Source organism: Oryza brachyantha, chromosome 1 (assembly GCF_000231095.2).
Source record: "Oryza brachyantha chromosome 1, ObraRS2, whole genome shotgun sequence".
Classification (NCBI taxonomy): domain Eukaryota; kingdom Viridiplantae; phylum Streptophyta; class Magnoliopsida; order Poales; family Poaceae; genus Oryza; species Oryza brachyantha.
Window position 1 is genome coordinate 24,621,026 of NC_023163.2, and position 27,485 is coordinate 24,648,510.

At 42.7% G+C, this 27,485-nt stretch overlaps 5 protein-coding genes across 5 annotated transcripts; 1 reads left to right on the plus strand and 4 right to left on the minus strand.

Annotated features, from left to right (window-relative positions):
- Positions 1–263: 263 nt before the first annotated feature.
- Positions 264–4,814, minus strand: LOC102708661 (deoxycytidylate deaminase). Its single transcript, XM_006644698.3, has 8 exons — positions 4,515–4,814; positions 4,342–4,417; positions 3,432–3,471; positions 2,614–2,672; positions 2,461–2,498; positions 1,245–1,308; positions 1,112–1,165; positions 264–778 (listed from the first exon to the last, which is right to left on the minus strand). The coding sequence occupies exons 1-8, from the start codon at positions 4,727–4,729 to the stop codon at positions 587–589; spliced, it is 738 nt and encodes a 245-aa protein (XP_006644761.1). The 5' UTR covers positions 4,730–4,814; the 3' UTR covers positions 264–586.
- Positions 4,815–6,244: 1,430 nt separating this feature from the next.
- LOC102708939 lies at positions 6,245–16,551 on the plus strand. The gene is made up of 8 exons (XM_040523471.1): positions 6,245–6,664; positions 7,965–8,704; positions 10,059–11,425; positions 13,088–13,149; positions 13,233–13,842; positions 13,928–14,009; positions 15,835–15,882; positions 15,989–16,551. Exons 1-8 carry the CDS (start codon positions 6,331–6,333, stop codon positions 16,190–16,192), a joined length of 3,447 nt encoding a protein of 1,148 aa, XP_040379405.1. The 5' UTR covers positions 6,245–6,330; the 3' UTR covers positions 16,193–16,551.
- Positions 16,552–16,728: 177 nt separating this feature from the next.
- Positions 16,729–18,329, minus strand: LOC102709221 (serpin-Z1-like). Its single transcript, XM_040530003.1, has 2 exons — positions 17,843–18,329; positions 16,729–17,721 (listed from the first exon to the last, which is right to left on the minus strand). The coding sequence occupies exons 1-2, from the start codon at positions 18,245–18,247 to the stop codon at positions 16,921–16,923; spliced, it is 1,206 nt and encodes a 401-aa protein (XP_040385937.1). The 5' UTR covers positions 18,248–18,329; the 3' UTR covers positions 16,729–16,920.
- Positions 18,330–19,721: 1,392 nt separating this feature from the next.
- On the minus strand, positions 19,722–22,870 carry LOC102709507. The gene is made up of 3 exons (XM_006644701.2): positions 22,800–22,870; positions 20,846–22,683; positions 19,722–20,133 (listed from the first exon to the last, which is right to left on the minus strand). Exons 1-3 carry the CDS (start codon positions 22,828–22,830, stop codon positions 20,044–20,046), a joined length of 1,959 nt encoding a protein of 652 aa, XP_006644764.1. The 5' UTR covers positions 22,831–22,870; the 3' UTR covers positions 19,722–20,043.
- Positions 22,871–24,536: 1,666 nt separating this feature from the next.
- On the minus strand, positions 24,537–25,662 carry LOC102709786 (probable calcium-binding protein CML41). The gene has a single exon (XM_015841480.2). It carries the CDS (start codon positions 25,591–25,593, stop codon positions 24,955–24,957), a length of 639 nt encoding a protein of 212 aa, XP_015696966.2. The 5' UTR covers positions 25,594–25,662; the 3' UTR covers positions 24,537–24,954.
- Between the last annotated feature and the right edge of the window lie 1,823 nt (positions 25,663–27,485).

Here is a 27,485-nt window from a genome sequence, read left to right on the forward strand (position 1 = left end):
ACTCGTCAGTTTAAACCCGGATTTAGATGAATTTTGACTATTATACTTTTATTAAGGGATGTTAGAGCGAATAGAATCAGCTGTAAAATTTTAATAGAATGATTTCTATTATTACAAATCTGATGATACAGCTTTGATGAAATAGCGGGAGTACGTTCTATGATCGATAAGCAACGTGCAATCTATTTAAAATAAGATCTTGTTTGGTAAATGGGTTGGAGAAGGCCTTGTCAAGAGGTAATCCTAGACCTCCATTCTTTCACCTCATTTAATCCTAACCATCCGCTCATTTGTACTTCCCAATCCCAGCTCTAATAAACTCATTCGCCAATCAGGATCTAAAGTAATTAACAAGTGGTGAAACAAATAGAGACATGATATGTACTCCATACTCTGTTTAACAGCATCCTGGAGGATCATGCCAACTTACGACGTTGAATGAACAGAGACAATGATTTGTTCTTTGCTGCCATGAATCCCATGATCAACAGAAATCTTATACTTAAGCACAGCAAGGTATATGAAGGGGACAAGGAGAAAACAAACGAAGATAAGATCAGCTAAATGGATTTCCATGTTGCGCTCCTTAAAGGCAGACCGTTCTTTCCCTAGTACAGTTACGAGGCTCCTGAAACTTGATTGGTATTTGTGACATCTGTGGTTGGTGTTTCCTGACCTTAACACCAGCCATTGATAACAACTTGTGTGAGGCTACGTAAACATAATCAGAGTTGTCAATCCTTTTCTCGACAAAATATATGACTTCAGATACACCAGACTGCAAGAAAGAAAGGCACAATAGTTAATATTGACCAATGATTCTTCAAGTGAAAAAATGAATTTGCTAGTGATAAAATGCAATGCGGGTTTTCATAAATTATGTAAAACGTGTTTATGAGCGTCACCATCTATACTGTGTTTCGAGAAAAAAGCTTAGCTGGCAAAGCAAGCAGTAAATATGAAAATTTTAGTTTAATATGTCGTGAGGTTTAACGAAATGCATAATTAAGATATATAATGTTTTAATGCATTTTCTTAGCAGAGCGAGAGCAATGCGTGCTGACAAAAGTCCATGTTAACTTCAAGATACTGATCCTACACAGAGACTAACCTGGATAATAATCTTAGCACATTCATTGCAGGGGAACATGGTAACATATAATTTCTGCAAAGAGAAGATAACACAGGACAATGGTTAAGGCAAATCAACGAAGAGCTTGTGTAGAAGATTGGAAGGACCAAACCTGTCCAGCCGCTGAAGCATGGTTTGTGTTTAAAATAGCATTAACCTCAGCATGGACAACATAGCTGCCAGGGTGAAAGATGACTGTCATAATTAGGAACTTAGAATCCAACATCTAAGCCTTGCTATAGGAGACTATTTTTGTGTATGAGGAATGACTATGTACTGTGCCAGTGTAAAGCATAGAGAAATCAACAGCAGGGCATAATCTCATACACATTTTATGATTACAAACTGACAAAATATGAAGGGAGCAGTAGCATCATATGAGCCTGACAAAGAAGCATGACAATAAATTCCTAGTCAGCAGTGCAGCTACATTTATTGTTTGATCATATGTAGGATACTCCCTTTAGATCATATGAGGCTGACATGCGCAAGTCTCTGGGATTTTTTTTTCCCACGTGTTATCAACAGTGCAACACAATTACATCCAAGCTGCCCTTCTTTTGCATTCAGCTGTTTTCTAGTCATTTTTCATTAATCTGACTCTGTGTGGTTTAAGGTCTCTAGATTATGGAATGAAATAGAGAAGAAAAATGCATTTACATTGATTGTTTATTTTGAACAAAGATCCTCATCAACGCTCTACCACATTCGAAATATGCTGCTTTTGATCACTCTTCTAAGAAACTGTATAGAAGATGTAGGGCTGTGGGTTCATAGGCTAAAAATTCACCATCAAAATGTAAAATCTGTGTGGAAATTTATCTTCGCCTCCGCCCCTAATCATCTCCTCTTGTACAGCAGAGTGTTGCTGTGACCTTTTTTTTTTGAGTAATTGATTTAGGTGGGGATTCTCTTCCCCCAGGATGAAAAGTTCAAAAAGACGCTCTCCCACATGATTTAAGCTTCTGTCTTCCAATTAGTATATTCTACACATTCAAACTAGGGCTCGTGATTATAGTTAGGGAATCCAGAATTAAAAAAACAATTATCTTATCACCGCTAAGGTAAATTGTAATCATCAATACAAGATAGTATCTTGCTGCGGTGAATCCAGTTGTTTCCAACCTGTTCCTCCTTTCTTGCTTCCCGGTTGGTGATTACAGTGTTAAAAGTCCTTTAAATGTTGTTCATCATCCTTGCTAGAATCTCACCTCATGTTGAGGTTCCATTGTATTTGCTACTGTTTTATTCTAATATATTTGAGTGTTTGTAAAAAATAAAAGATAGTGCCAATCAAATTTATAGTACAAAAGAAATTCATTACTTACGGGTATTTTGTTTCCAATGGATCTCCATTTGCAGATTTCTGCAATGATAAGAAATTAGGAAAATATATTACGTGATGGGGTTTAAGCTGTGGAAGTACAAAGTGAACACCTCACAGGAATTTCGACTTTACAAATACTTAACTAATTTAATACCTTTGCCCAGGGAAGCTTATTGTCAGAACAACCTCTAGGAAATCCATTATACCCAATTCCTGGTTGCAAAAAAGCTGGTTTATATTTTCAGTACACGACATATATAATAATGGTGCATTGGCTGCCAAAACAATATTCACGTGGAACAATGCTGCAGTGTGCGGAGACCAATCAAAATGGTATTTAAAGAAAAAGTTGCATTACTATTTTGCTTCAGAAAAAAGTTAAATGTATTATATACCAACATAGTTGATCAGTGCTCAAAGAACTCAAATATCACGGTAAGTCAAAATAAATATGTAACTGAAAACAAGGTTTCCATGCTAGTTGAAATTTGCTGCAAACAACCATAAACTGCAAGATTATAATGCCATCCTAGTAATGCCACAACTGGATAGGGATATCAATTGTGTATCTAGCCAGTAACATATGGAAGTTATAATGTTAATATATGGAAACCGAAATCTATCACACGGCATTATCTCAGTACACATAATAGTCCACACCTGGATAGGTCAATCCTGTGGTCAAATTAAAAACAACAATCATGTAGTTATCTATCGATAAGAAAAAAAGATAATAAGGTGGTTCAGTTTACCTCCTAAGAGTGAAAAAGGCACATTAAAATTGATATAGCCCCATAATGCTTCAAGATTGATGAAATTTTAGTTTCAAGATAGCATATAAATATATGTGTGGTGTCCAATGGTTATAGGGAGTATCCTTGTGTATTTATAATGAAACAGCAGGCCTATTAAAGTGCAAAAAAGAGCATAAATTTCAATCCTGAACAAGGTATTCTTGAGTTTTAACCTCACCTAGGATTATCCCCTCTTGGCTAACCAAGCACGCTCCAACCTGCATACAACAGACTGATAATAGATTAAAGTCATTAATAAAATGGGTAAATAACCAAACATGTAGGAGCTACTTCATGAGTTAATTTTACTTTATGTCAACAACAAACAAATACATTCAAAACAAACTTCAGCATTTCATCTTTCATTTACAAACATCACAGAACGAGAAAGATATATGTAAACAAATTTGAGATAAAATGAAACATTGCATTTGCTACAGAACTATCAATTGACCTACACCTACTACACGACCTAGCTATTTACTGCTATCTGCAAAAATATTTTGAAGTGCTAGAACAGTTATAAATTTGAAGATGTTGATTTGAGTTCTGCACCATACAATGGATCAAGAGACTTGGCACTTTGGCTAAACTTTAGTAGAGAATGGCATGTCTGTCTATAAGATAGAATGAACATCATTTCCCATACTACACCTTTCTGGAGTGTAAGTTGTGGGCATTACATTAGTTCCACTACAAGTTGCTTCTTACTTGACTTTTGGTAGAGTTGTATTGTCAGAAGATCCTTCCAAGGGATTTTAGGTATGTGGTAACATCATGATTGCAAAAGGTCAAAAACAAAATCCAGTCCTAAATAGGGAGGTGAATTCTTTTAAAGTAGGGCTATAAAGGCTCAGAACTCAGAACATCGTCCCAAAAATCACAAGTCATTAGTCGCGACAACGCTGTAGATTATCAACAGCCCGCTCCCCCTGCTCTAATAATTTTAATGATTTTGGCAGTGATAGCCTCATTAAGGCATTTCTACTTCTCTACGAACATGGTGAGCTCGACCACATCGCACACCCAGCTTCGTTCGTTGGTGTCCCTACGCTAGCAGCCTGACAAGCAACGACGGTGAACCTTACCTGCCGATTAGGATCCTTGGATCGCTCAGCCGAAAGGAACGCGATCGCCATGAAGTAGTCGTCCCAGGAGATGTACCTGCAAAAGCAAAAACGCAACAAATCCACACAGGATGCTAAAAACGCGCGTCACTCAACTACAAATTGCGTGGGCCGGTGAGGTGACTAGGACGAACCCTTCTCTCTTGGCGGGATCAAAGGGGGACTGCACCGGCGGGCGGTCGGCGGCGCATCCGTTGGCCTCGAGCTGCTCGGCGCACGGCGCGGGCGGCGCCTGGTGCTTGGCGGGGGTGGCCCCGTGGGAGGACAGGAAGCGCACCGCTGCCGCTGCGGCTACGGCACCTACGGCGGCGGAGACTGACGCTATGGCGAGGTCCCTCCCCGAGGCCATCGTGCTCGCTCGGGCGGGAAGGGAAGGGAAGGGAGTAGCGCGTACCGGCGGCGTGGAGTGCGGCGGCGCCACTTGCGAAACGCGGGAGATTTTGGGGGATTTTTCTCCCGTTCCCGCGCGTGCGACAATCCCTTGTGGAAGACGCTCGTTGGGCCTGGGGTGTGGTGGCTACCAAATCGGCCCAAAACCTCCTCCGGGTTGGGCTGGCGAAAACAAAGGTTGTCATCGATTGATTCATAGTTCCAGCTGCTTATAAGCCAAAATTTAAATTTTAAAATTTAATTTTATGGTTTTTTTATATTTTTTATAACTTTTGCTTTTAAATCGCTATTGACACATACATAAAAGTTTTACTTACAAATTATTTTTTATTTAAAAAACACATTTTTGTTTTTTCTTTAAAAAACAAAACTATGGGAGCCAAAGTTACTTCGAGAACCTTGCTGTTGTCAAAAGGCGCCTTCCATTAGCAAAAAGAAATTCGATCTCTTTCATAGTAACTTTTACTTCCTAAATAACATGTGTAGTGTGTAATTTTTTTTGGCAATAAACCCAACAACCGTTTTCCCTAGCATACTGTGCTTTCTCTTCTATTTCAGGACATGTAAAAAAACCAACGCTGCATTACCATTTACCAGTTAGTACGCATCTTTCCAAGCTACGAGTTATACATTGATTAATATGAAACTGAAATAAAAACAAAGCAGTTGATTGTTTCGTTGCTAGTTATACCGTGTCTGTGTTTGAGAAGTTAGATATTATACCACTGCCAAAAGATGGTTTCGTCAAAATGTTACTCCTTGGGATAGATTCGTTAAAATGACATTCTCAACCAATGGATACCATTTGTTTTGTCATATTATGCATTTGTAAAAATCACATTTTCTTTTTAACACACGGCTAGATGAAATTGCCCCTGGGGCTACTTCTTCTCTTTCCTCTACCGATTTCTTAATCTAGATTCCGTCCTCCCGTGCTCTCCTCTCTTAGCGACCGCCGCCGCCATCATGCTCGCTCGCTGCTGCGGCGACCGTCGCTCCCGTTGTCACCTTAGTCGGCTGCACTGCTCATAGGATTAAGATTTACATCTTTGTCTTCGAGGTGTGGGCGACGGGTTTCGGCCATGAGGGGCGGAAGACGAAGATGGTGACAGAGACGACTAAGCATTGGGCGAAGAAGTGGCGCTGATGTACGCCGCCGGTAGAGGAAAGCAACGGCCTATTATCGTCGGCTCTGTGTTAAAAGGCGAGGGCGACTGTTAGTCAATTATTTAAGACAGCAATCTCAGATATGTTTTCGCCTCTCTAAATGTGAAAAAGAATGAAAATGAGTTAATAAGGCAAACGAAGAAAATGATAAAATAAACGTTAGAAATCAGTTTGAACTTCGAGGTGACATTTAAGGGGTGCTACTATTTTGCAAAGTGTTACTTTGACGAACCATTTGTTGGCAGCAGCGTAATGTCCAATTTTCTCGTGTTAAACGGATTCCTCCTACCATCTGCCGTTACATTAGCACACACTCCTGAAACCCTGAGCTGACGGAGAGCCGCAAAACAGGGCAGCAGACACTGCAGACTCCGCCCCCGCGTCGCCCCGATCATGGCGTCGTCGGCGGAGCCGCCGCCGAAGAAGCGGAGGCTCGTCGGGGCCCAGGACCCGAGCCTCTCCTCTTCCCCAGCTCCCTCGCCGCCCTCGCCACGGTCCCCAGTCCCGCCTCCTCCCGGCGCGCCGCCTCCGCCACAAACCCTAGCCACCTCCCCGCGGCCGGCGTCCCCCTCGCCGGAGGAGGCCGTCCGCAAGCGCCGGAACAGGGAGGAGCTGCGGAGCCTCTTCGAGTGCTACCGCCGCATCCGCCTCTGCGTGGAGCGCAAGGACGCGCGCCTCCTGCCCGAGCTCGAGCAGGTCTACCTCTCGCTCATCGCCAGCTCTCGAGGTGCCTGGACTCTTCTCCCCACTTGTTTTTTCATCAGATACCGCAACTGACAAGTACCCTGTAGATATTCGTACAGCGAGCTTCTATGGCATTTGCTTGAAACCACTTTACACTCGAAGCTAGAATTTATTTCTGATCAGTCTCTAATCTATGGCTATTACTTGAGCACCTCGTTCCTATTCGGCTCGGGGTGTTATGTGGTTGTGTTAAAATCAGGTGAGGGAAATATACAGTGATTAATGGACTTAAAGGATGCGTTACAGCCATCATATTCTTGTGCAATAGATTTGGATTCATAATTCTTATGAGCTACCATGGGAACAAACTGTTTCATTATAAATTTTACATGCCCAACCTGTTTAGTACCTCTGTTCCTTGTGTAGTTTGAAAGTTTAACCTGTTTGGTTAGTTCTTAGGTCAACAAATCGTGTATGTACTCGATCCAGGCTCACCGTAGAGGGACATATATGCTTTGAGTGACACTACTTAATTACCTGTTTGGAAGTAGTTCCTGAGAATAATTCTTAGTCACATGCTTGCTACTTGCTAAGAGTATGGAAATTCTTGTTGTTTTATCCACAACTGGCCTTACTAGCAATGAATTCCCATCAAAATCAGTGTCCAACTGTCTGTATTGATTGTTTGAATGCTTGTGTGAATATTAGCATGCATGAGAAAAGGATAACAAATATATTAAATTTAGGCTTCCAAGTTAATATAAAAAAAGCAGAAACAAAAGTTGACCAAATACTACTGCATCATGGATCTAAAACCAAGGTAAGCTCATCAGATGTCGACACTTTGTTTGTCATATGTGAATCGACAATGTCAAAAAGCACCTGTTCAGGTTGTCTTTATATTTGGAACTGGAAAACTTAATCTTACGTGTTTGAGCTTATCTAGCGATGCTCAAATTTTCTTTTGGCGGCAGTCATGTTCTGTTCGCATTCAGTTTTTTACCAGTTTGATTAACAGAGAGAATAGAACTCTTGGAGGGTGAATATCCCTAAGAGAGTTATTGTAGCTACTTAATGTGCCAAGTTATCTTAAGATGATGATAATATAAAAGTTGGATTGTTTTTCATCTATAACTTTGCTTCTGTTTATAGTATCTGACTGAATGTCTCTGACTTTGTGAAGTTCTGTTTCTTTAATAGAGACATTAATTAATGAAATTACTGGGGCACATAGGTACTTGATTAATGATTACATGGATAGAGCTTCATATATTTAAAACAACTGTTTCCTTAACTTTCTTATTAAATACCATCCTCATCCCTTTCCCTTAACTTCTATGCAGGCTGTGCAAGCGTTCAACGTATTTTAGCTGACTTGATTCCTCAATATGTCTCATACTGTCCTACTGCACTTGAGGCAGCTACTAAAGTTTCCATCAACATGTACAAATGGAACCTGGCCATTGTAACAAGAGGGGAAGATGTGGATGGTGTGGCATACCAGACTGCTAGGGCTTGTATTCTTGGCTTAACTGACATATGCTCCACAGCATCTTTTGAAGCACCCAAATCATCTGTTTTAACAGGAATCTGCTCTGCAGTTTACATGACCATCCTCACGTTCTTCATTTCAACATTTGATGGGAAGGATGTCTATCATGTAGGCTCAAGAAGACTTCTAAATCTTCAGGACCCCGTGGAACTGTTAGAAATTCTAAAGCAGGAGTCAGGGGGTGACAACCAACAGGAAGACGACTGTTTAGTTGAACTTAGAGCGCTTTCCTTGATATGCATATTTCTTTTATTTCCAGAGAACATACTAGAATCCTGTTTCGCTCTGATTGCTTCTGCAGAAGATGTAAAAGGAGAAGGACTGTACTTTTTAAAGCAACTGACCTGCCATCTGAACAGTGATATGATAATTGATGCTATCGATGTTCAGACGGATGGAGCCTCCCAGCATACAGGAATGGAGATAGATCTGCCTGGCACCAAAGAATCTGTTGATTCCAAACTATCTACTCAGAACATTGATACCTCAGGAAGTTCTGCTTTGCAGCCAAATGAGTGTTACATGACAATGGTATGGACCACTATTGATTGACGGATCATTTTCACCTTTCTGTCAAGTACTTTTGAATTATCCCCAACAGAAAATGATGATGGATTCTAGCATATAAAGTTAATTATTAAGCACCAATCTGATACTAGTCAATTTAGTTGCCCATTTATTTCACATTTAACCAGCAAAATTGTCCCTGCATACAGTGGTTGGGTTATGGACGGTCAAATGAGTGCTACTAATGTTCATTTCCTTTTTATCCGTGATAAGGATCTGCATGCATTTAGATTAAAAGTAACCCAAAAGGTTTCAAAGTTATAAGCCAGATTTGGTATGACAGAGATATATATATTATGGCTGTGTTTCAAAGTACCTATTTTATGTACAACTTGGTATCACTTCCTTAACCGTGTTGCCTTCCTGACCTTCCATTTTGAGAAAAGTCTAAGTTTTGCCACTGGCAAGCGATCGATTCTAAAAATGGTCAGAGATGAATGTGAGTTCTATGAAATGCCATCGCACAAACAGTGCCATGCCGTCAGTTGACCTCCGTTAATCCTATACAAAAAGTCCCTCACAATAACAACCTAGGGAGTACTTTAGACATTCTAAGGGTAAAATGGACTTTTTGCATAGGGTCAACTAACGGTCAACTGATGGCAATGGCAAAAGGGGGAGAAAAATGCTTGTGCAATGCATTGCGTATAACTCATGTTTGTCGATGGCAGTTCATACAATCGACCACTTGTCAATGGCAAAACTTATTGTTTGGTGTTGCACAAAAACTTTGGTTAACTCATTCTTCTATGAGGAAATTCATTTCACCGAAAGTTGGGAATGAATCGCGCATTTGTTTTTTCTTTTGTAGACATTATTCATTGTTCTTTGACTTTGTGACATAACTATTGATGAAATGATGTGTCTTGTACGCCCTCTGTTCCAAAATATAAGCATTTCTTGATTGTTTAGCAGATATTAATGTTAAGAAATGATGTTGTTTCCCCTTAATAAATATAGAATGAATGGAGATGGGGGTATAGGTGGGGTTAAGATGGGAAGAAATTTGAATAGGAAGTGATTGATGGGGCAACTAGTATTGTGAATAGTGGTAGAAATGCTTATATTGTGGAACAAGATTCCTAGAGACCCTTATACTTTGGGACAGAGGAGTAATTTGTTATGGAAACATATTAATATACAACATACATACTGCCAAATTGTTGACAGCTTGTGTGAGGCAATAAACAATTATTTTCTAAACATGTGATATTTTCTTTTCATTTAATTGTATGTGGTAAAAGTCTGTTCTATAGTTTCACTCATCAGCATTCTTTTTGTTTATTTATCTGATGTTACTACTAGGTTTCACTTGCAGGCCATCTCTAGGCATCCATCTTTGAAAAGCTGGATATTATTGAGGTACAAAAAGCTATGCAATTCCTGTAGAGCTGACGTGGTTTCAGAGGTATCATCGTGTTTAAAAGTTTTGGGCTCTTTATCACAACTTGAAGACAATAAAAATCACATGAGCAAATCATCTGTGCCGGACAAGATTGATGGAAATTCAGGGGGATATTTACAACCTGATAAATTGGCGTGTTCATCTGAACAGAGGATGCTTTTGAAAAGTGACAGTGCGGATAGCTATGGAGGAACTTCTCTGCATAACAAGAATGCACAGATGGTGCATGCTGATGAGGTGAAAACCGAGAAGTTAGCAGATGTCAAACTCAATGTCTGCAAGAAAGGGACTGTAATTTCTGGTGCAGGGTCTCAAGTTGCGAAACCTGATATGTGCAAACCAAAATCAACACATGATTCTGCTGGGGTGGCTACAACCCTCACTTCTCCAGGGCAGAATTTTGGAAAGGCGAAGCTTTCATATTCAGAACCATCTGATCTTTATGGTGCTCATTTCTCAAGGGATGTGATTTCAGTTTCAAAGGAACTTTGGATTGGGTCACTGGGAAATAGTGCTGCAGAGTCACTAGTTAGATCGAAATTCGAGGAGTTTGGTCCCTTAGCGAACTTTTTATTTTATCCAACCAAAAATTTTGCCTTAGTTGAGTACAGGAACATAATGCATGCTGTTCATGCATATGGATGTATGCAGGGTTCCTCTGTTTGGGGTGGTGGTCTTCAAATAAGGTATTTAGATAGACTTATAGGTAGCAAGGGATTTGCTAGTGGTATAGCTATTGGTGAAAGTCGTCACATTTATGTTGCTAAAGTTAAGAACAAAAAAGATAAAGATGAGGTGTTTGATGAATTGAAGGCAGCTGGGTTGAAGCAGCCATGTAGCTTTACGGATATCTCTAGTGAAAATGCCTTGCTTCTTGAATTTGAGACGGCAGCTGATGCAGCTGCTGCAAAAGCCCATATTAGGCGCCAACTTCATTCAGATATATGTTCTCAGGACAAGAATACTTCTGGCCATCAGCTTTTGGTGCAGAACATAGACAACTTAGTCCCTGATATGGAGTTTATCAATGCATTTTCACAATTCGGTGAGGTCATAAGGTGGCAGTTCAATAAGCTTGATGGGAACTGCCTGATAGATTATAGATCACCTAATGCTGCTGCTGCTGCAAAATCGCACCTGCATGGTGCAAGATTTGGGCTGAAGTCAATTAGTGTTGAATCAAGGTCATACAATGCAGGATCTTTGCATGATAAAACTTTGTCACCTGCTGGTCCAATGCTAACCCAGAGTGTTTCTGACAGCAGTCACCATGAGATCAGGTTAGCTCAACCTTTTCATTTGTTCCTATTGCTATTTATATAACAACGCTTGATGGTTGCATCAGTTTTTAGCTTGTATAGTTTTATCATAGCTCCCAAAATGTGCTATATTGGATGTCTGTTGTTAAGGCAACTTTTGTAGATATGGTCAATGCGATTTTTCGAGTAGTGCCATGATATGCACGATCATATGCAGTGGGTGGCATTGGTTTGCAAATATCTCTGATCTATTTATGCACCTGTTTTATTAGCATGTTGTTTCTGTTCAACTATCTTGAATCTTGTGAGCATGCACTGTTAGGATGTAGATTTACATGAAATGATGTGGGATGCTTATCGCTGATTGGACATTCCTATTTTGTTGCCAATTTAGATCCGCTGTGGGATGTTTTTTTTGGGGTGTATTGGGCCATTTACTACTTGTGCTTTATTTTTTGTGAACACCACACATATGTTGCTGCTGCCTCTTATTCTATGTGCGCTACTACGCATGTACCTATACATAAACACTTATACATCAAATTGCTGTTTATGCAACAAAAGTATTTTTTTCTTAATACAATGTCAGACTTCTGAAGTGCAACTGACCTACCATTACATAGTTGTTCTTGTTTGCTGGTGCCTTATGTGCTGCTAGAGGTTGCTTATTCAAAATATAAAGCATCATACATATAGCTGATATATGCGTACTGCAACCACATGTGTACGGGAACAACAAACAAGGGGCACTACAATCATAGTTGTTAAACCTGGACAGGTGATCAGTTGGTCAGACACTGGTTCACCAGTTTGACCGTCAGTTCAAATAATAAATAAATATATTCTTTCTAATTTTGGTTTACTCAAATGGTCAAGTTCAATCTATTTTATTTCAAAAACCAACCAAGTGCCTTGTTTGGATGGATTGGTCCATGCATGTGCAAGGAGCGGTCCCCAGTTCGATCCCCATCCGCACGCTGGAGGGGATTTTTCCTGGAAATTTATTCCACCCGGTCCAACTACTCCGGCGTAAAACCACCTGGTTTAATTGATCTTTACCAGTTCACATGCTCATCCGGTCTTTCATTGAAACCAGACCAGACAGTTGAACCACAGGCCCAGTCTGGTCTTAATAGCTATGGCTACAATACAAACTTCATGAGTATGTTCAACTATGATTTATTGATGTTTGATACCATTAGCTTTGATTGTGTTGCTCAGTTGCATGAAAGTTTTATTAGGTTTTGCATGCACAACTATCGATGTCAAGCAGGTCAGCGGGCAAAAATTGCATCATCTCATGTTTTCATGTATTTCTCCCGTCTAATGATTGTGAAATTGTTTGGTTAAGGCTGCAACCTACTGAATCTAAAAAAAATATGGTTTTTGTAACAAGAAAAATCATTTTTTCATGTGCTTATGTCAAGTGTAAATATTTTCCATAATACTAAGTTGTATGTCTTTCCTTTCCATTGAGCTCATGGTAGAACATTATGGCAATTACTCTGTACTATTGTTTGTTATGCTGCTCTTGACGATCTGATTTTATCTTAGTAATTTGTAGACCTAATAGGGGGTTAAGTGCTGGAAAGTCATTAGTTGCTTGCACTTTGGGAGCATCACATCACTGTCATATGTAATTGGTTGTTTAATTTTACACCTGTAAAAAACTCAAATCTGCAGGAATCCGAGGGTTTCAGGGTATAATGCAGGCTTCACAGTACCAACGGAGCGACCAATTTATGGTAAGTCTAGTATTGTTTAATCTGACAAATTTTGCAAGTTTGTGCATGATTTAGCTCCATCTAACAGTTTGCTTGACATGCAGGTCCATCGCCTCCAAGAGCTCCACCACAAGGCATCCTTCCGTGCCCACCTGTTTCTGCACACCGTGGTTCTGTTATACCACCACCACCTATTCAAACTTCTTTTGTCCGTCCTGTATATCCTGGTCCAGGAAGTCCATGGGAAAATACTACCCCAAATCCATCCTTCAGTCATGCTTCTCCTCGAATGAGGCCTGGAAGTAGCTTCCGTATGAATCCACCTGCTCCTCTTCCTTTTATACCATCTTCTGTTACCCCTCTTACACAGTTTCCTGGAGGTTCAGCGCAGCAGTCTGAGAGAAGGCCACCTCCACCTCCACCAAACGTAGCACCCCCGCCATTTAAACGTCAAGATATACCACCTCCACCACCATCTCCACCACCACCTCCACCACCACTACCTATTTCTCAGCCGCCTTCTGTGCCACCACCCCCAAATTCCCCTCCTCCACATCAACCTGCTACTGACCCTTCTGACTCACAAAAGCCACACACTCATCCTCGGTGGCAGGGCTCTCTTTCAAAAAGTGGCTTACATTACTGTTCAACCTATGCAAGTAGAATAGAGTTGGATGCCTGTAGATATGAAAATGTGGTTTCTGAACCAGCAGGGTAAGGACTACATTAATCTGGCCTAGACATTTTATTAGTTATAATGTTACATATTCTTCTAAAATATTATTGTTTGCGCATTCAGGTGGCCTTCGAGATTAGATGTGACAAAGCGCACGGACTACAACCATGTGAAGACAACTTTCTCCAATAGTCCACCTAGTAAAGTAAGGCTCTAGAAGGCCATTATTATTTCAGAAATATTTCTCGCCTAGTGTAATTTCACAATTTAAGTTCTCACCACAATTCAGGTTTTTTTTGCAAGTAGCACATAATTTTTCCTAAGATTGCTGAATGATCATTATATTTTTGCAATCATGCTTTATAGTTGGTACTGTGTGTTTATACCATGTTCCATCTAAACTGCATCGTGATAACATTCTACATTTTGTCCATGAAACCCAATATATATGAATTTAGGTGCCAGGATACTCAGCTCTGATGCTGGTTAATTTGGAGAAAATTGCTATATTGACACTCAAAAGATGAGGCTTCTAGTTTTGACACTCTAAAGATTGGTTTCGATTAATGACACTCTAAACATTGTGCTGCTTGACTCCGTGGCATTCTAACAATTTTAATAATTTCCTTTTTTTTTGGTTTTAGCTACCTAAAATGACTATCTTGCCCCTATAATACATATGCCAATATATCGTCATGTTCTTATTAATTGGACTAATTTTTTTCATCAACATTACAACATGTATTTTTGCATGAGCTTTTCAAAGATATTACTACATAGTGCAATGCAAAATTGTGCAAAACACAGAAAATATTGTGAAGAACATTTTTTGGAGAAAGGAAAGATTCTGCGTTTCTATTACCACAAACCTAGCTTTCTTTAGAAAAAGAATGAAGCAACATTAGGTATGGGAAGAACAGCGTCAAGTCAGCTGTGTTAGAGAAAAAAAATAGTCATGGGTATAGTTGTCAATTCATATGGTAAAATAGTGAAAAGAAAAAGGAAATGGATTAACAGAGGGCAAATGTTAGTGAATCAAGCCATATAATATTTAGAGTGTCATTTTATCAAAACTAATGTTTGGAGTGTCAAAACGCACAAGTTGATTCGTGAGGAATCTCCATTTATCATCTTGGTTTTATTTCAGATGTTTGAGCTGAAATTAAGTACTCCGTCCGATCAAAAATATTTGTCATTAGGACAAGATCTGATCAAACTTTTAAAATTCTGACTAGTAGTAATTTCTTAAATACTTAGTTTAAATACAAAACAAATGATACACATATATTCTCCTTGATAAGTACTATAATAATATCATAAACTTATTATATTTTATAAATTTATTTCAACATAAAATTGCTTGTCAGAATTTTAAAAGTTTAACCAAATCTTGTCGTAATATTTTTGACCGGAGGGAGCAATAAGTGAGTATTTTGGTGATTTGATAAACTTTGATTTATACATGGATGTACGGACATACCCATTTTGAGATATAAATGCAATGTTGAGTTTAAAACTTCAGCTGATTATCAACCCTGCTGACACCTGTAAATTGTATTTTACTTGAAATTCTTGATAGCTGGTTTAGGGAGTGATGTGTGGTCCTCTCTTAACTCTCAAACTGGCAAATAGCATCCTTTGCTATTTAGTTGAATTCCACGAATGCATGTAAAGCATCAGATAGTTGGTTAGGAATTGGATTGTGCTACTGAAATTTATTAGGCCACGAGCAGCTGATTTATAGCCGAGTGTATAGTCAATATGATGCTAAGCCACTTGTAGGTTAGCATAGCGGTGTTTCAGATGTGCAAATTGATAGGGGTCAATGAATTTTTCATATATGCAATTTAAGTACTTGATGCTCATTGGAGGCGATTGCATCCATAAAAGGATTTATCAGAGAGATTTTAATACATTAATGATGGGGCTGAAGTATTTCAGTGCGGTCTACAGAGAAAAATTTAAGCTACTTTTTATTCATCGCATCTTGCAGGGGAAGTGTGCTTACTGTTTGTTTTTTCACTTTGCAGAGAGAAGTATGTCGGCTATTACCTTGTTCAAATGGTGATCAGAAAGGGGTATAATTTTATAAATACTGCCAACCCCACTACTTGAATATCTATTTTTCATATGAAATTGCATTAATCATCCACTATGCCTGTCTGTGCATATTCAATCTTGCAGTTCCGGGACTTCATATCCTATCTGAAACAGAGGGAATGCGCTGGTGTGATCAAGATTCCTTCTATGAAGCCGTTGTGGTCAAGGCTACTATTTATCCTTCCACCCACACCTGAGGCCTGTGGAATGCTCGAACTTCCTCCACATCCGAGCGAATGCCTGATCGCACTGATTTTGCCAAAAGAGACGACTGCTGAAGCGACCTGACATGACTGCCAAAACAATTTCATAACCTCGTTGCTTCCAGTTTTGTGCACAGTAAACAATTTTGCATGACAAGTTCTTATGAACAACTTGCTCTATATACCAGCTGTGGCTTAGCATCGCAGGGTTGTATCTTGATATGTCATTTCCATTCTTAACCTTGCGAATTTTGTGGCATGCGAGAACTGGTCAACCAAATTTTTTTTGGCAGGAATTAGCAATGACTTGGTATGGTTTGTTGCCAAAGTTGCATTTTGCATTCACTTAAGCCAAAAAAAAGTTGTCTTTGCCATTTAGCTTTGTTTGGTGGAATTTGGCTCTAAACCAAACGCATCCTTATTTGCACAATTGATATAGTTGCTACACTCATTATCCTTCGTTCCAAAATATAATTACCTAAGATAAGATTTGACATATCTAAGGCTACAAATTTAGACACTAAGTATATCTAAATTTATAGTTTTAGAATGAATCAAAAGTCAAATCTTATCCTGATAATTGTATTTTGGGACCGATGGTGTAAAACTTACTCCACTATGAACCCTTGGAATCCTACTGCTGAGGTAAATAATATGCCTTTCAAAGTTAAGTATTTTGTCCCTAATATAGTTTGAGGGAAGTTTTTCTTTTACACAAGCATTATATTGGATGAGTAAAAAAAAGGCTCAAAGCTCCACGCAGTTCCAGAATTTAATATTTGGCACTAAGCCACTACTACTTCACATCGAAATCTAGTTCGAGACCGAAGGATTGGTGACTTGCCCGGCGAAGACCACCACGCCGCTGAGATCCTCCTTGATCAGGAACACGAAGGGGTGGTCGGCGACGAAGTCCACGACGTGAACCGGCGTCTTCGGCGCGGCGCAACCAATTAACATGACGACGGCGGTCGCCGCGGCCGCCTCGGTGCCTTCCTCGTTCACCTCGACGAAGCACTCGTGGTAGACCGCCGACACGACGATCTTCTCCGGCGCCGGCTCCAGCATCCCCGACAGGTCGGCGCCGGGGTACTCGAATGGCAGGCGCAGCCCGAGGTCCTGCAGCGTCTCCGCCGCGTTCATCTTGTGGGATAGGGAGAACCTCGGCACCATGAAGGCGCCCACGGGGACCTTCTCCGCCAGGGTGCCGGAGTCCTCGATCAGCGCCGGGTCGGAGCACAGCTTGCGCAGCAGGTCAGCCAGGCCGTGGCGCTCGTCGGGGAGGTAGATGTACATGGAGAAGAGGCGATCGGTGTCGCGGCCGCGCGCGTAGGGGAGCCTGAGGACCTTGTAGCCGGCGCGGCAGGCGATGTACTGGCGCTTGCCGCTCGACATGAACGGCGTGGGGACATGACCGCCGTTGAGGAGGTAGAAGACGTCGTCGCGCGTGGACTGGGGCTCGAACTTGCTCTCCCACGCGCCCTTGAAGTAGAGCGCGTTGCCGAGGACGGCCGGCGTCGCTTCGTCCACGGCGCGCTCGGGTAGGAAGTCCTTGATCCGGCCGGCCGTCGCGCTCTCGAACCACTCGTTGATCTGCCGCCTCGCTTCCTCTGGCTGGATCAACCGACCAATAGAGCAAGCAAATTTGAGAGGTCAGTGTGTGATTTCGCTTTTCGCGGAGATGTTCCAATGGATGATTTGCAGGGAGAGGTCGATGAGTAGGGCGCGGGCTCACCTTGTCTCGGAAGGACACCGGCCGCGCCTCGGCGCGGTACTTCTCGGCGACGACTCCCGCGTACGCGGCCTTGAGGCGGAGCGCGGAGTCGACCCAGACGCCGTTGGCGAACCGCACCTTGGGCCCGCCGCCGCCGTCGCCGCCGGGGGAGCTGTCGGCGAGGGTGCGCAGCGCCACGTGGGACGCGAGCGCCGCGTGGGCGGGGCCGCCGCCCGCGGGGCCGAGGAAGGCGATGATCTGGTCGAGCGTTTCGCCCCCGGCGCCCGCGCCGAGGAGCGCCAGCGCCGCGTGAAGCGAGAGCGGGGAGACGGCCAGGTTGCTGTCGCCGCGTGGTGCCCGCGCGAGGCGGCCGAGCACGCGCATCGCCATGGTGGTCTCGTCCCGGACGGCCTCCGCAATCTCCATAGCTAGGGCTAGGCTGCCTCCCTCTCTCAGTCTCTAGGCTCGGCGAGTCAGCAGTGGGTTTTGGTTGTGGAGAGAGAGTTGCGTTCCGGTGGACAGGTCGTTATTTTTGGGTTAATTTGATCGTGTTGTCGTTATTTAGATAAATATAATTATAATTTATTTATTTATAACCATATCATTTAAATTTTATAAAATCAAAACCATACCATAACCGTCACTTTTTCCTTCCACCTCTCCATTTACGTATAGGACCCATCCATCAAATCATCTTCCTCCTTTCGCAAGGATGCCAGGCTGCTGGTCGCTTGCGGTGAGGGCCTCCGGTAATTACTAGAGCTACACGTACGTTAAATAGATAGTCTCGACTGCTTGTTGGTTGAGCGGTTGCCAAATAGCTTGTTTATTGTGGTGAGGATGATGTACGACGACGGGTACAAAAGCGTGGCGTGGCTCGCCGGAGGGTTCAGCAAGTTGAAAGGAAGAGAGAAGGGAGAAGATGATCTGATGGGTGGGTCCTATATGAAATGGGGAGGAGGATAGAAAACGTGACGGCGATGACATGTTTTTGATTTTGTAAAATTTAAATGGCACGGTTATAAATAGACGAATTGTAATGACATTTATCTGAATGCACATAGTTACGAATGGCATGAATCAAATTATCCCTTATTTTTTACGGTGAACGGTGAGAAGTGAGATATAAACATACACTAAATTTAAATCTTAAACGTTAATTTTAAAATATTTATCATAGTTTATTTTTGAACGATAAAGAACATATGTACGTAGAGTTTTTATTTATAATTATTTTTTAATTATATGTTTTTAAATAAATATATTTATTAATATAAGCGAATGAACGAAACGATGGTGACCGCGTTGGAGATGCGGGGAGGTCGTGGAGTTGTGTCGCGTTGCGTTGATGGGACCTTTGGGATTTTATCGTTGCCAATTTCACGGTTCCACGTATGGGTACACACATTACTGTTCCATCCGTCCCAAAATAAACCAAACTTTCACTTTTACCTATAATGTTTGATTTTTTGTTTTATTTAAAAAAATTTACGATTAATAATTTTTGTTTTTATTGGATGATAAATTATAAATAGTACTTTACGTGTGATTGATTTTTAAAATTTTTTTAAATAAGATGGATGGTCGACACGAGAATCGAAAAGTTGGTTTATTCGAGTACGGAGGGAGCAGTGGAGTAGTTGTACATCATAACGTACAGGTGGTTTCGGACTCGGTCTCTCTCGTTGACATGAAAACTGAAATAAAATCCATGGGCTATTTGCAGAAAAATAAACAAGACACATGACGTAGATTGGCATCAAATAAAAAAATATGAGAAAATAATACCAAAACAGGAGTACTAAATACCCAAGCAAACAGTACTCCCACTGTCCTAAATGCAGCAAACAGTACTAAATTCCCAAGCAAAGGTGGAGTAGTAATCATGTGCGACTAAAAAAAGTCTTTGCACTTTGCACAGCACATCATTTGCACTTAATTATTTAAACCAGGATACATAAATCAGTTACCGGTTTTACTGTCGGCATACTCCGTAGCCAACGAGTACAGGAATATCAAAGCGTACGTCATGAATAACTAATGCAGATTATACAGATATTTTGAGAAGACTAAAAACGAGTTACTGCCGTCTTTTACTAGTAGTACATCAACTAACTTGCTAAGGACAGCAGAAAAGCTATGCTTGGGTAACAGCTGGGTGCTGTCTCCCGCTGCAACTCTGCACTTCGACCACTCCACAGTAAGTATCAGATCTGTTTGCCTCAAGGAGAAGTCACCCGGTTAAGCAGGCGACTTGAGCGCCTCAATGGAGTTAGCGCCGCATCCATCTTCACTACCTTTACAGAATTCTCCTGATGCATGATAAAAAAAAAAGAAAGGTGAATAACTCGCATAGTTTCCACTGCTTGATATTGCGTATTCGTCATGTTTATAATGGAAACATATCAATGCCACTATGCCAGCAGTACAATGATAAAACACTCATCTAAGGCGCTCTGTAAATTTCATGTTTGAATTTCCAAATGAAACACACATCTTGTACTCCTATGTGTATCAGAAGAAATATCTATAACAAAGCAAGAGGCTGCAATTTCTCAATTTCGGTGGAAACATAACCATGAGTACAAGTCACGGACAAGTATCAAATTATGTTTGTTCCCCTAAACCTGTCCATGCAAGCTAAATAAGAGAGATGACACACTATTATGATTGTGCAAACATACTATACACCTAGACCTAACTATTCTCCTAAACCTGTCTTCTTTACAGAGTAAAACTACTACCTTTTTTTGGTGGGAATACGCAGAAGGTCTGCGTATCATTTTATTAGAGTAAAACTAATTCCTAGAGTTAACATGTAGCAAAACAAAATGTTCAGAATAGATTACAGATAATTTATTGACTAATTCCGTAATAACTCATAGCTAAAGGCAAAAAATTTCAATACTAAAATGCGAGGTGTCGAATGACCACTGTAGAATATTTAAACACGCTCCACACTACGCAAAGTTATTGCAAACACGCTGTTAAATGAACTGTTCTAGTAGAAAGAACTTAATTTACCTCCTTTCTTGTTCTTCGAGCAGTAGGACTTTTAATTGTCCTGAATTCCTTCTGCATCTTAACCGCCTCTTTTCCCAAAGACACTGTTGGTTCCTTAACTGGAACGTCCCAATCATGATCATTTGAGCCCTTCCGGGAGCTTCCTCTTGAGCTATTTGCATCCACAAGTGAGAACTCACCAAGTAATGAGACCACTGGTTGCCTTGAGCTGTCAATTTCTCTACCGGTTACAGTATAGCTGTCTGAAGTTCTAGCATTGTTAGCATCATCTTGTTGAATTTCCTGAAGACGATTCCTGCAATCAATCTGCTTCGGCAATGGAAACTGCACAGGAATATTGTGATATAGAGATGGCTCTTCTTTGCGAGCTGACAATTGCACAGGTTGCTGCACATGATGAGATGAAGATAACACTGGCAGTTTTGCAGATTGATTTGGAGCAAAAACTGGGGGTTGTGCAGGCTCACGTTTCGACACTGGTGCACCCTTAGGCGACCTCTGGAAATACTTGAGCATAGCAACCGCTAACGCTGCAACAGAGAAGAATGCCAGCATCTCCATCAAGTGAGGTTTCACTGAAGACCACAGTGATTTTACCAAATATATCATTGCCTTTGCAGCTTCAGCCGTATTCTCATATTCCTCCCGTGGCTCTGTTGCCTGATCGAACCTGTCACTTTCCAAACCCGCTGCATGACCCAGTACCTCGTTTTCTAGCTCCGATGCATCCTCCATGGAGGCAAACTGCGGGGAGTGGCTCGAGTGATCATCCTCTTCCTCTTGATGAACTAATCCTGGCTGGCCTTTTTCCATATCAGCAGTGTAGGTGGAACCAATGGAATCTGCAATGGTATTTCCATCCAGGCTTGCAACTTTGCGACTTTGCACAGCACTCTCTAAGGGTGCAAGTGCAACTATCACTTCACGTGCCTGCTCGCTCAGTTCAAAATCTTCCTTGGAGTTATGGCTGTTCTGCACATTATGGACGGTTCTCTCCTCAATTTCGCATACAAATTCTCCGAAAGGAACATTTGGGCATGCATCTGCGAATCCCATAGCAGCAATTACCATGAAGTTTTTAGGAGAATCAACACTGGGACCATACAGTTTGACAGCGTTTTCACTGTACAGGTGCGCAGTTTGACTATCTGAACCCAACTTCTCAATTGGTGCTGGTAACCCTAGAGAATCGACTTGATGAACGGCATCATCATGCACACTCCCGGTTGGCCCAGCGAAATTGAGACCCATTTCTGAAGCAGGGGAGGGAGAGGAGTTCATACAGCATATGTAGCAGAACGAGCAGGCCACACCGACGAGCAGAAGAAGAAGGCGCCGTAGCCGTCCACCTCGAGGAGCCGGGATCTCCTCCTCGATGTCGGCATCATCGAGTTCGGTTTCTTCACCTATCGCCAACGATCCCGAGGACACTGATTCCGAGACTGTGGGGGTGCCAGAGGTGGCATTGGTGACACTCGGGGACTCGTCCTCCGCCTCGTGCTCCAGCCGGAGGAGGATCTCCCGGCGCTTCTCGGGGTTGTATCTCAGGAACTCCGGCCGCGGCGTGGTGTAGTTCGTCTTCGGGTCGTACGGCCCCTCGCCGCGACCAGAGAGCGACGGCGGGCTCGTCGCGGGCTTTGCCCGGGACGTCGGCACCGGCGACGCGGCCTCCCCGCTCCCGTCGCCTCCGCTGTTCCTCTCGCCCAGCACCTTCTTCCTCTCGGGAGACGCGGCCCACTCCACCACGGCACGCCCCGGGCTCCGGCTCCACTCCCTCGCGTTCTCGTCCGCCTCCGCGCCCCTGCGCCTCGTCGCCTGAGGACTTCCCCGCGGGGAACCTGCACGCGCACAAGCGAATTGAGCAGCGACGAAGCAACCCGTAACCCGGGGGGAAATCATACGCGAAGAAGAGACTCAGATCAGATTAGATCCGGGGCCGGTTGTCCCGACTCACCTTGGGGAAGAACTCGCTTGGGCAAATCCATGGCGACGAGAGTGGTTGGTGTACCGGCGGCGGGGTGAAGATTCGTGGGGAGGGATGGGAATGGGAACCGGGAAGAGACGAAAGGCTTGGGGATTTGAACCGGTTTGGAATTTGGATCTAGCCGACCGTTGGGAGGAGGAGGCGGGGCGGATCTAGGATGTGTTTGCTTGACGGTTTAAACTGGATGAGATGTGTTGGATACGGCGATCCAGCTTTTTGTTTGGTCGTGTAAATATGACGTGCCGTGAAAATGTTCGAAGTCACGAGCAGAGCAGCACGTGTGTTTTATGTCTTACTAATTGAGCCATGTACTATGTGCTTGGAGTAAAACTTTTATATCAGAGTTATTTATCTGATTTTTGAGTAAAAATTTAATTTGTAATTAATTCAATCGTTTGTCTTAAAGAAACTAAGAATATTAGGTCTGTTTGACAGCTTCAGCTGGAGCTAGGTTCGAACAGTTTCATAACTCCATCGCATACTATGCTCGTAAAGGAGTAGAGCACTATCAAATGGTGTCCTAAGTTCAAATTTTCGTGTGTTTGAAATGGGCCTATGTTTCCAAACCAAGCATTCGGATATGATTGATGAGAAATTGCTCAGAAGCCGAAAACATGTACAACATATCTCATAAAATATAAGCATTCACATATTGCTTAGTATTCCCTTTGTTTTTTAGCTGATGTATTTTTAGATTTATGTTTGACTATTAGTTTTATTAAAAAAATATGTACTACCTTCGTCCCGAAATAAGATTATTTTTTAGTTTTTTGATATAATGTTTTGACTCTTCGTCTTATTTGAAATTTTTTTGCGATTAATATTTTTATTCTTACTAGATGACAAAATATAAATAGTACTTTATACGAGACTAATTTTTTAAAGTTTTTATACAAATTTTTCAAATAAGACGAATATTCAATCGTTGGAAAAAAAAACGAAAAATGAAGTTATTATGGGACAGAGGTAGTAATTATTAATCATTTTGTTAGGGTTTGATTTCGTACTATATAAACTTTAAGCATGATTTATAATTTTATATATTTGAACAAATTTTGAATAAAAAGAGCGGTCGATGTAGATCCAAAATTCAATGACTTCAATGAAAAATTAGAGGGAGCATGCATTAAAGTTAAGAAAAAAAATACTATGATGTCTCATAATAAATATAAAATTGATGCAGATGAGAAGACATGTGAAGATAAAATCATAAACAATTAATAAAATGTGATTCATGTGATAGGTAATACTATAAGTAGTATTAAAATTCTTATATTTTTGTAAATGATTTAAATCGGAGAATTGCTTGAATCTTCGAACATAAGAGAGTAAATACGGAAAACATTATTATTGACCAGTTGAGGTGTCTTGTACAGAGTACAGGCTGGATCCATCAAGGCGCTACCTCTAACCGGGACCATACAAATCAGGAGCCCTGCCTAAAATTTTCAAATTTGTGAGAGATCGATCGATCTTATTCATTGCAAAAATGTGGTTTGAGGTATGGTTTCGTACTGCGCAGAACTGGGCTCTTCTGCAGTCTACAGATGGGCCTCACGCAAATGCTGTCCCGGCCCATTGGCCCATACAACCGCAGGAACCGTACCAATGACCTGCGCGCCTTGTTGCAAGGCCAGTTATATGCTGTAATCTACTCCTCGCCAGTTTGGTATTCCGATTTTGCACGAGATTTCGAAATGTTTCCTGTAACTCTTTTTGGCAAAAAATCAGATAAAAATTCAATTTGTGCCGTTCCAAATGTGGCCAAGTCTTGCGTTCTTTCCCTAAAAAAAAAGTGGGCGCTAAATTGTCTGATTCGGTTGTTCCGTTGTGTTGTCTAGTAGGAGTAACTAGCAACGACAATGGTGTGAAACAAAGCACACCCCCTGAGGCAAAATGCTAAGGCGTCCGTGCACATGTACAATAGATCGATCGACCGAAGCAGCCAACCGTATAACGCACCGCGCGCGCGCATCGCTGCGATCGCGCGGACCACGCGGCCAAAAATCACACACAGTTACAACGAGTCACGCCCGGCACCCCCCACAAAACACCTGTTACTCGGGCCGGCGCGCGCGCACGAACACAGCAGCACACAGACACGGACCACACGGGGTAGCTTAAGCTAGTCTTGGCTCATCATGCGGTGGAAATCGTGGAAGTCGAGCTCGCCGTCGCCGTCGTCGTCGTAGGCGCGTATCATGGCCTCACACTCGGCGACGGACGCGTCGTCGCCGAGCTGGCTGAGCACGCGCTGCAGCCCGCGCGGCGTGATCCTCCCGGACCCCTTCACCGCCTCGAACGCCCCGAACGCGCGCCGCAGGTCCTCCCGCTCCTCCTCCTCCCCGCCCTTCCGCTCCACGATCCGCACGAAGTCCTCGAACGCCAGCATCAGGCCGCCGCCGCCGTTCTCGTCGAGCCCCATGGCAGCCGCGGCGGCAGCCGCGGCCCCGGCGTCGCCCATGGACGCGAAGAACTCCCGGAGCTCCTCGCCGGAGATCCGCCCGTCCATGTCGCGGTCGAAGTGGCGGAAGATCTCCCGGAGCTCCGCCAGCCGGTCGCGCTCCCCCCGCCCACGGGACGTCCCCGCGGACGACGACGCCGACGACGAGAACGACCTCGCGCCGGCGCCCGTGGGTGAGTCCGGCGGCGAGACGGCCGTGGCCTTGCACTGGCCGCAGGCCAGCAGGCTGGGCAGGCTCACCTTGAAGCTCCCCTTCGGCGACAGGCGCCTCGACGGCTTGGAGACCTCGACGCCCGCCATTAGAAGAGACCTCGACCTCGATGCAACCTAGCTAAGCTTTCACTTCACTTAGGATTCCAACACTTGGCTAGTGAGAGAGGCCGTGTGAGAGTGTGCGTATATATAGCGGAGAAAGGCGCGAGACTCCAATGCAAAAACGCAGTATTTTACGGGTGCCGGCAGCACGCAGCAGGGGAAGTTCCACTCAACTTTTTTCTGTTTTTCTTCTTGCTTTCCGTCAGAAGTATCGACTGATCCAATGGTCCATGCATGTTTATTCAGTCCCTAGCTATAAAAGCTTGCTGTTTTTCGTTTTTTTTCTTGGTGAAAAAAAATGGATTGAGGTTTCCGGTTTCCCTCGTTCCGAATAACAGAAAGTGAATGAGGTTTCCTGAAGTGATGATCACCAGCTAGAAATCAAATATGCGTAGAAGCATCAATCTGTGTTCTTTATTTTCAGAATTATACAAACGGTTATCGCACACAGTGGAGTAACAGTATAATATAACAAAATTAAGGAGCAACTTTTACTGAGTTGGTTGGTTAATTGGAAGTTCACAAGTGCGTCTCGTCGAAGGACACCATGCTTAAGGTGCATCTACGCAGATCACGATTTTTTTTTCTGTGATTTCAGCCGTTTCCATCAGGATTCAGGCAACATGTTTACGCCCAGATACTTAGCAGCATACTGCGCATATACCACATACCACCAGTGCATACGGACAACTACTGAAGCACCTCAACATAGATTTACACGTGAGATCAAAGAAAACAGAATCACAAAATACGCTGCTGGTTCGATCGGACACCCCTGAAACATCGAGGACATCGCCGTAACTGGAATAAACTAGGTATCATACTGTCATGCAAGATGCAAGCCGTGCGTTTATGAAACTACTAATGGTCGAATACCTGATTATTCCTTGTACGCTAACTAGGTATATCCCTCTCCAAAACATAGCTGCAATTGGAAGGCCTCCTAGACCAAACTGCTGCGATTATTTACTGCAGATTTAATCGCAATGTCTGGATCTCGCAAAATCCCAACCAGTAATCACCACAGGGACGATGACAAGAGGCAGCCGCCCACGCGCTTAATCTAGTCTTTTTGTCGCGAACGCTCGCGCTTAATTTAGTTAATCCTCGTACGCATGCATGGTACATGTTGCCGGTCGAGGGCCACATGTTTATCGCAATTTGTCCATGCACGCCTAAGTTGGCTGCGTTTGTTCCCATCTGTCAGGTGGACGCGCCGCAAGAATCAACACAGTACTCGTACTGGAATTGCTTCTTTTTTTTTCTCGTCTCTCTCTGTGATCGGGTCGCAAGTTGGGAGGCTCGTTTTAGTTCCTAAATATTTCCTCTCAGAAACATCGTATCAAATCTTTAAATATCTAAATAGAGCATTAAATAAAGATGAAACGAAAAATTAATTATACAGTTACGTGAGAAATCGTGAGACGGATCTTTTGAGCCTAATTAATCCATGATCAGCCATAAGTGCTACGGTAACCCACATACGCTAATGACAGATTAATTAGGTTTAAAAAATTCATCCCGCGGTTTCTAGGTGAGCTGTGAAATTCGTTTTTTTTATTCGTGTCTGAAAACCTCTTCCGATATTCGATGAAACGTCCAATGTGACTAACAAAAAATTTTGTTTTGCCATCTAAACGCAGCCTTAGCAGAGCAGGGCTCACCGATCTCACGTTCATGCTCACCTGAACCACTAGCTCGCGGCGGCCGGAAAGGCGAGCGAGATAACGTCAGGTGTTCGGTGCGGCCGTGCACGGAGCGGAGGAGGAAGCTGGGAGGAAGCTTCCTCCGGGGAGCAAAAGGAGGAAGGAGACGGAGGCAGACGGCACCAGTGGCTCATGGCACGCCCACACACCAAAAATGAAAAACAAATTGCG

Excerpts from the sequence above, each read along its gene's own strand:
- LOC102708661 (XM_006644698.3), bottom strand. The coding sequence starts at position 4,729 with ATGGCCTCGGGGAGGGACCTCGCCATAGCGTCAGTCTCCGCCGCCGTA. Across the intron at positions 4,418-4,514 it reads GATCCCGCCAAGAGAGAAGG|GTACATCTCCTGGGACGACT; the intron begins GTTCGTCCTAGT and ends TTGCTTTTGCAG. Across the intron at positions 1,309-2,460 it reads CCATTGGAAACAAAATACCC|CTATGTTGTCCATGCTGAGG; the intron begins GTAAGTAATGAA and ends TCACCCTGGCAG.
- LOC102708939 (XM_040523471.1), top strand. The coding sequence starts at position 6,331 with ATGGCGTCGTCGGCGGAGCCGCCGCCGAAGAAGCGGAGGCTCGTCGGG. Across the intron at positions 6,665-7,964 it reads GCTCATCGCCAGCTCTCGAG|GCTGTGCAAGCGTTCAACGT; the intron begins GTGCCTGGACTC and ends ACTTCTATGCAG. Across the intron at positions 11,426-13,087 it reads AGCAGTCACCATGAGATCAG|GAATCCGAGGGTTTCAGGGT; the intron begins GTTAGCTCAACC and ends TCAAATCTGCAG.
- LOC102709221 (XM_040530003.1), bottom strand. The coding sequence starts at position 18,247 with ATGGAGATTGCGGAGGCCGTCCGGGACGAGACCACCATGGCGATGCGC. Across the intron at positions 17,722-17,842 it reads CGGTGTCCTTCCGAGACAAG|CCAGAGGAAGCGAGGCGGCA; the intron begins GTGAGCCCGCGC and ends CGGTTGATCCAG.
- LOC102709507 (XM_006644701.2), bottom strand. The coding sequence starts at position 22,830 with ATGGATTTGCCCAAGCGAGTTCTTCCCCAAG. Across the intron at positions 22,684-22,799 it reads CAAGCGAGTTCTTCCCCAAG|GTTCCCCGCGGGGAAGTCCT; the intron begins GTGAGTCGGGAC and ends GTGCGCGTGCAG. Across the intron at positions 20,134-20,845 it reads CTCGAAGAACAAGAAAGGAG|GAGAATTCTGTAAAGGTAGT; the intron begins GTAAATTAAGTT and ends ATCATGCATCAG.
- LOC102709786 (XM_015841480.2), bottom strand. The coding sequence starts at position 25,593 with ATGGCGGGCGTCGAGGTCTCCAAGCCGTCGAGGCGCCTGTCGCCGAAG.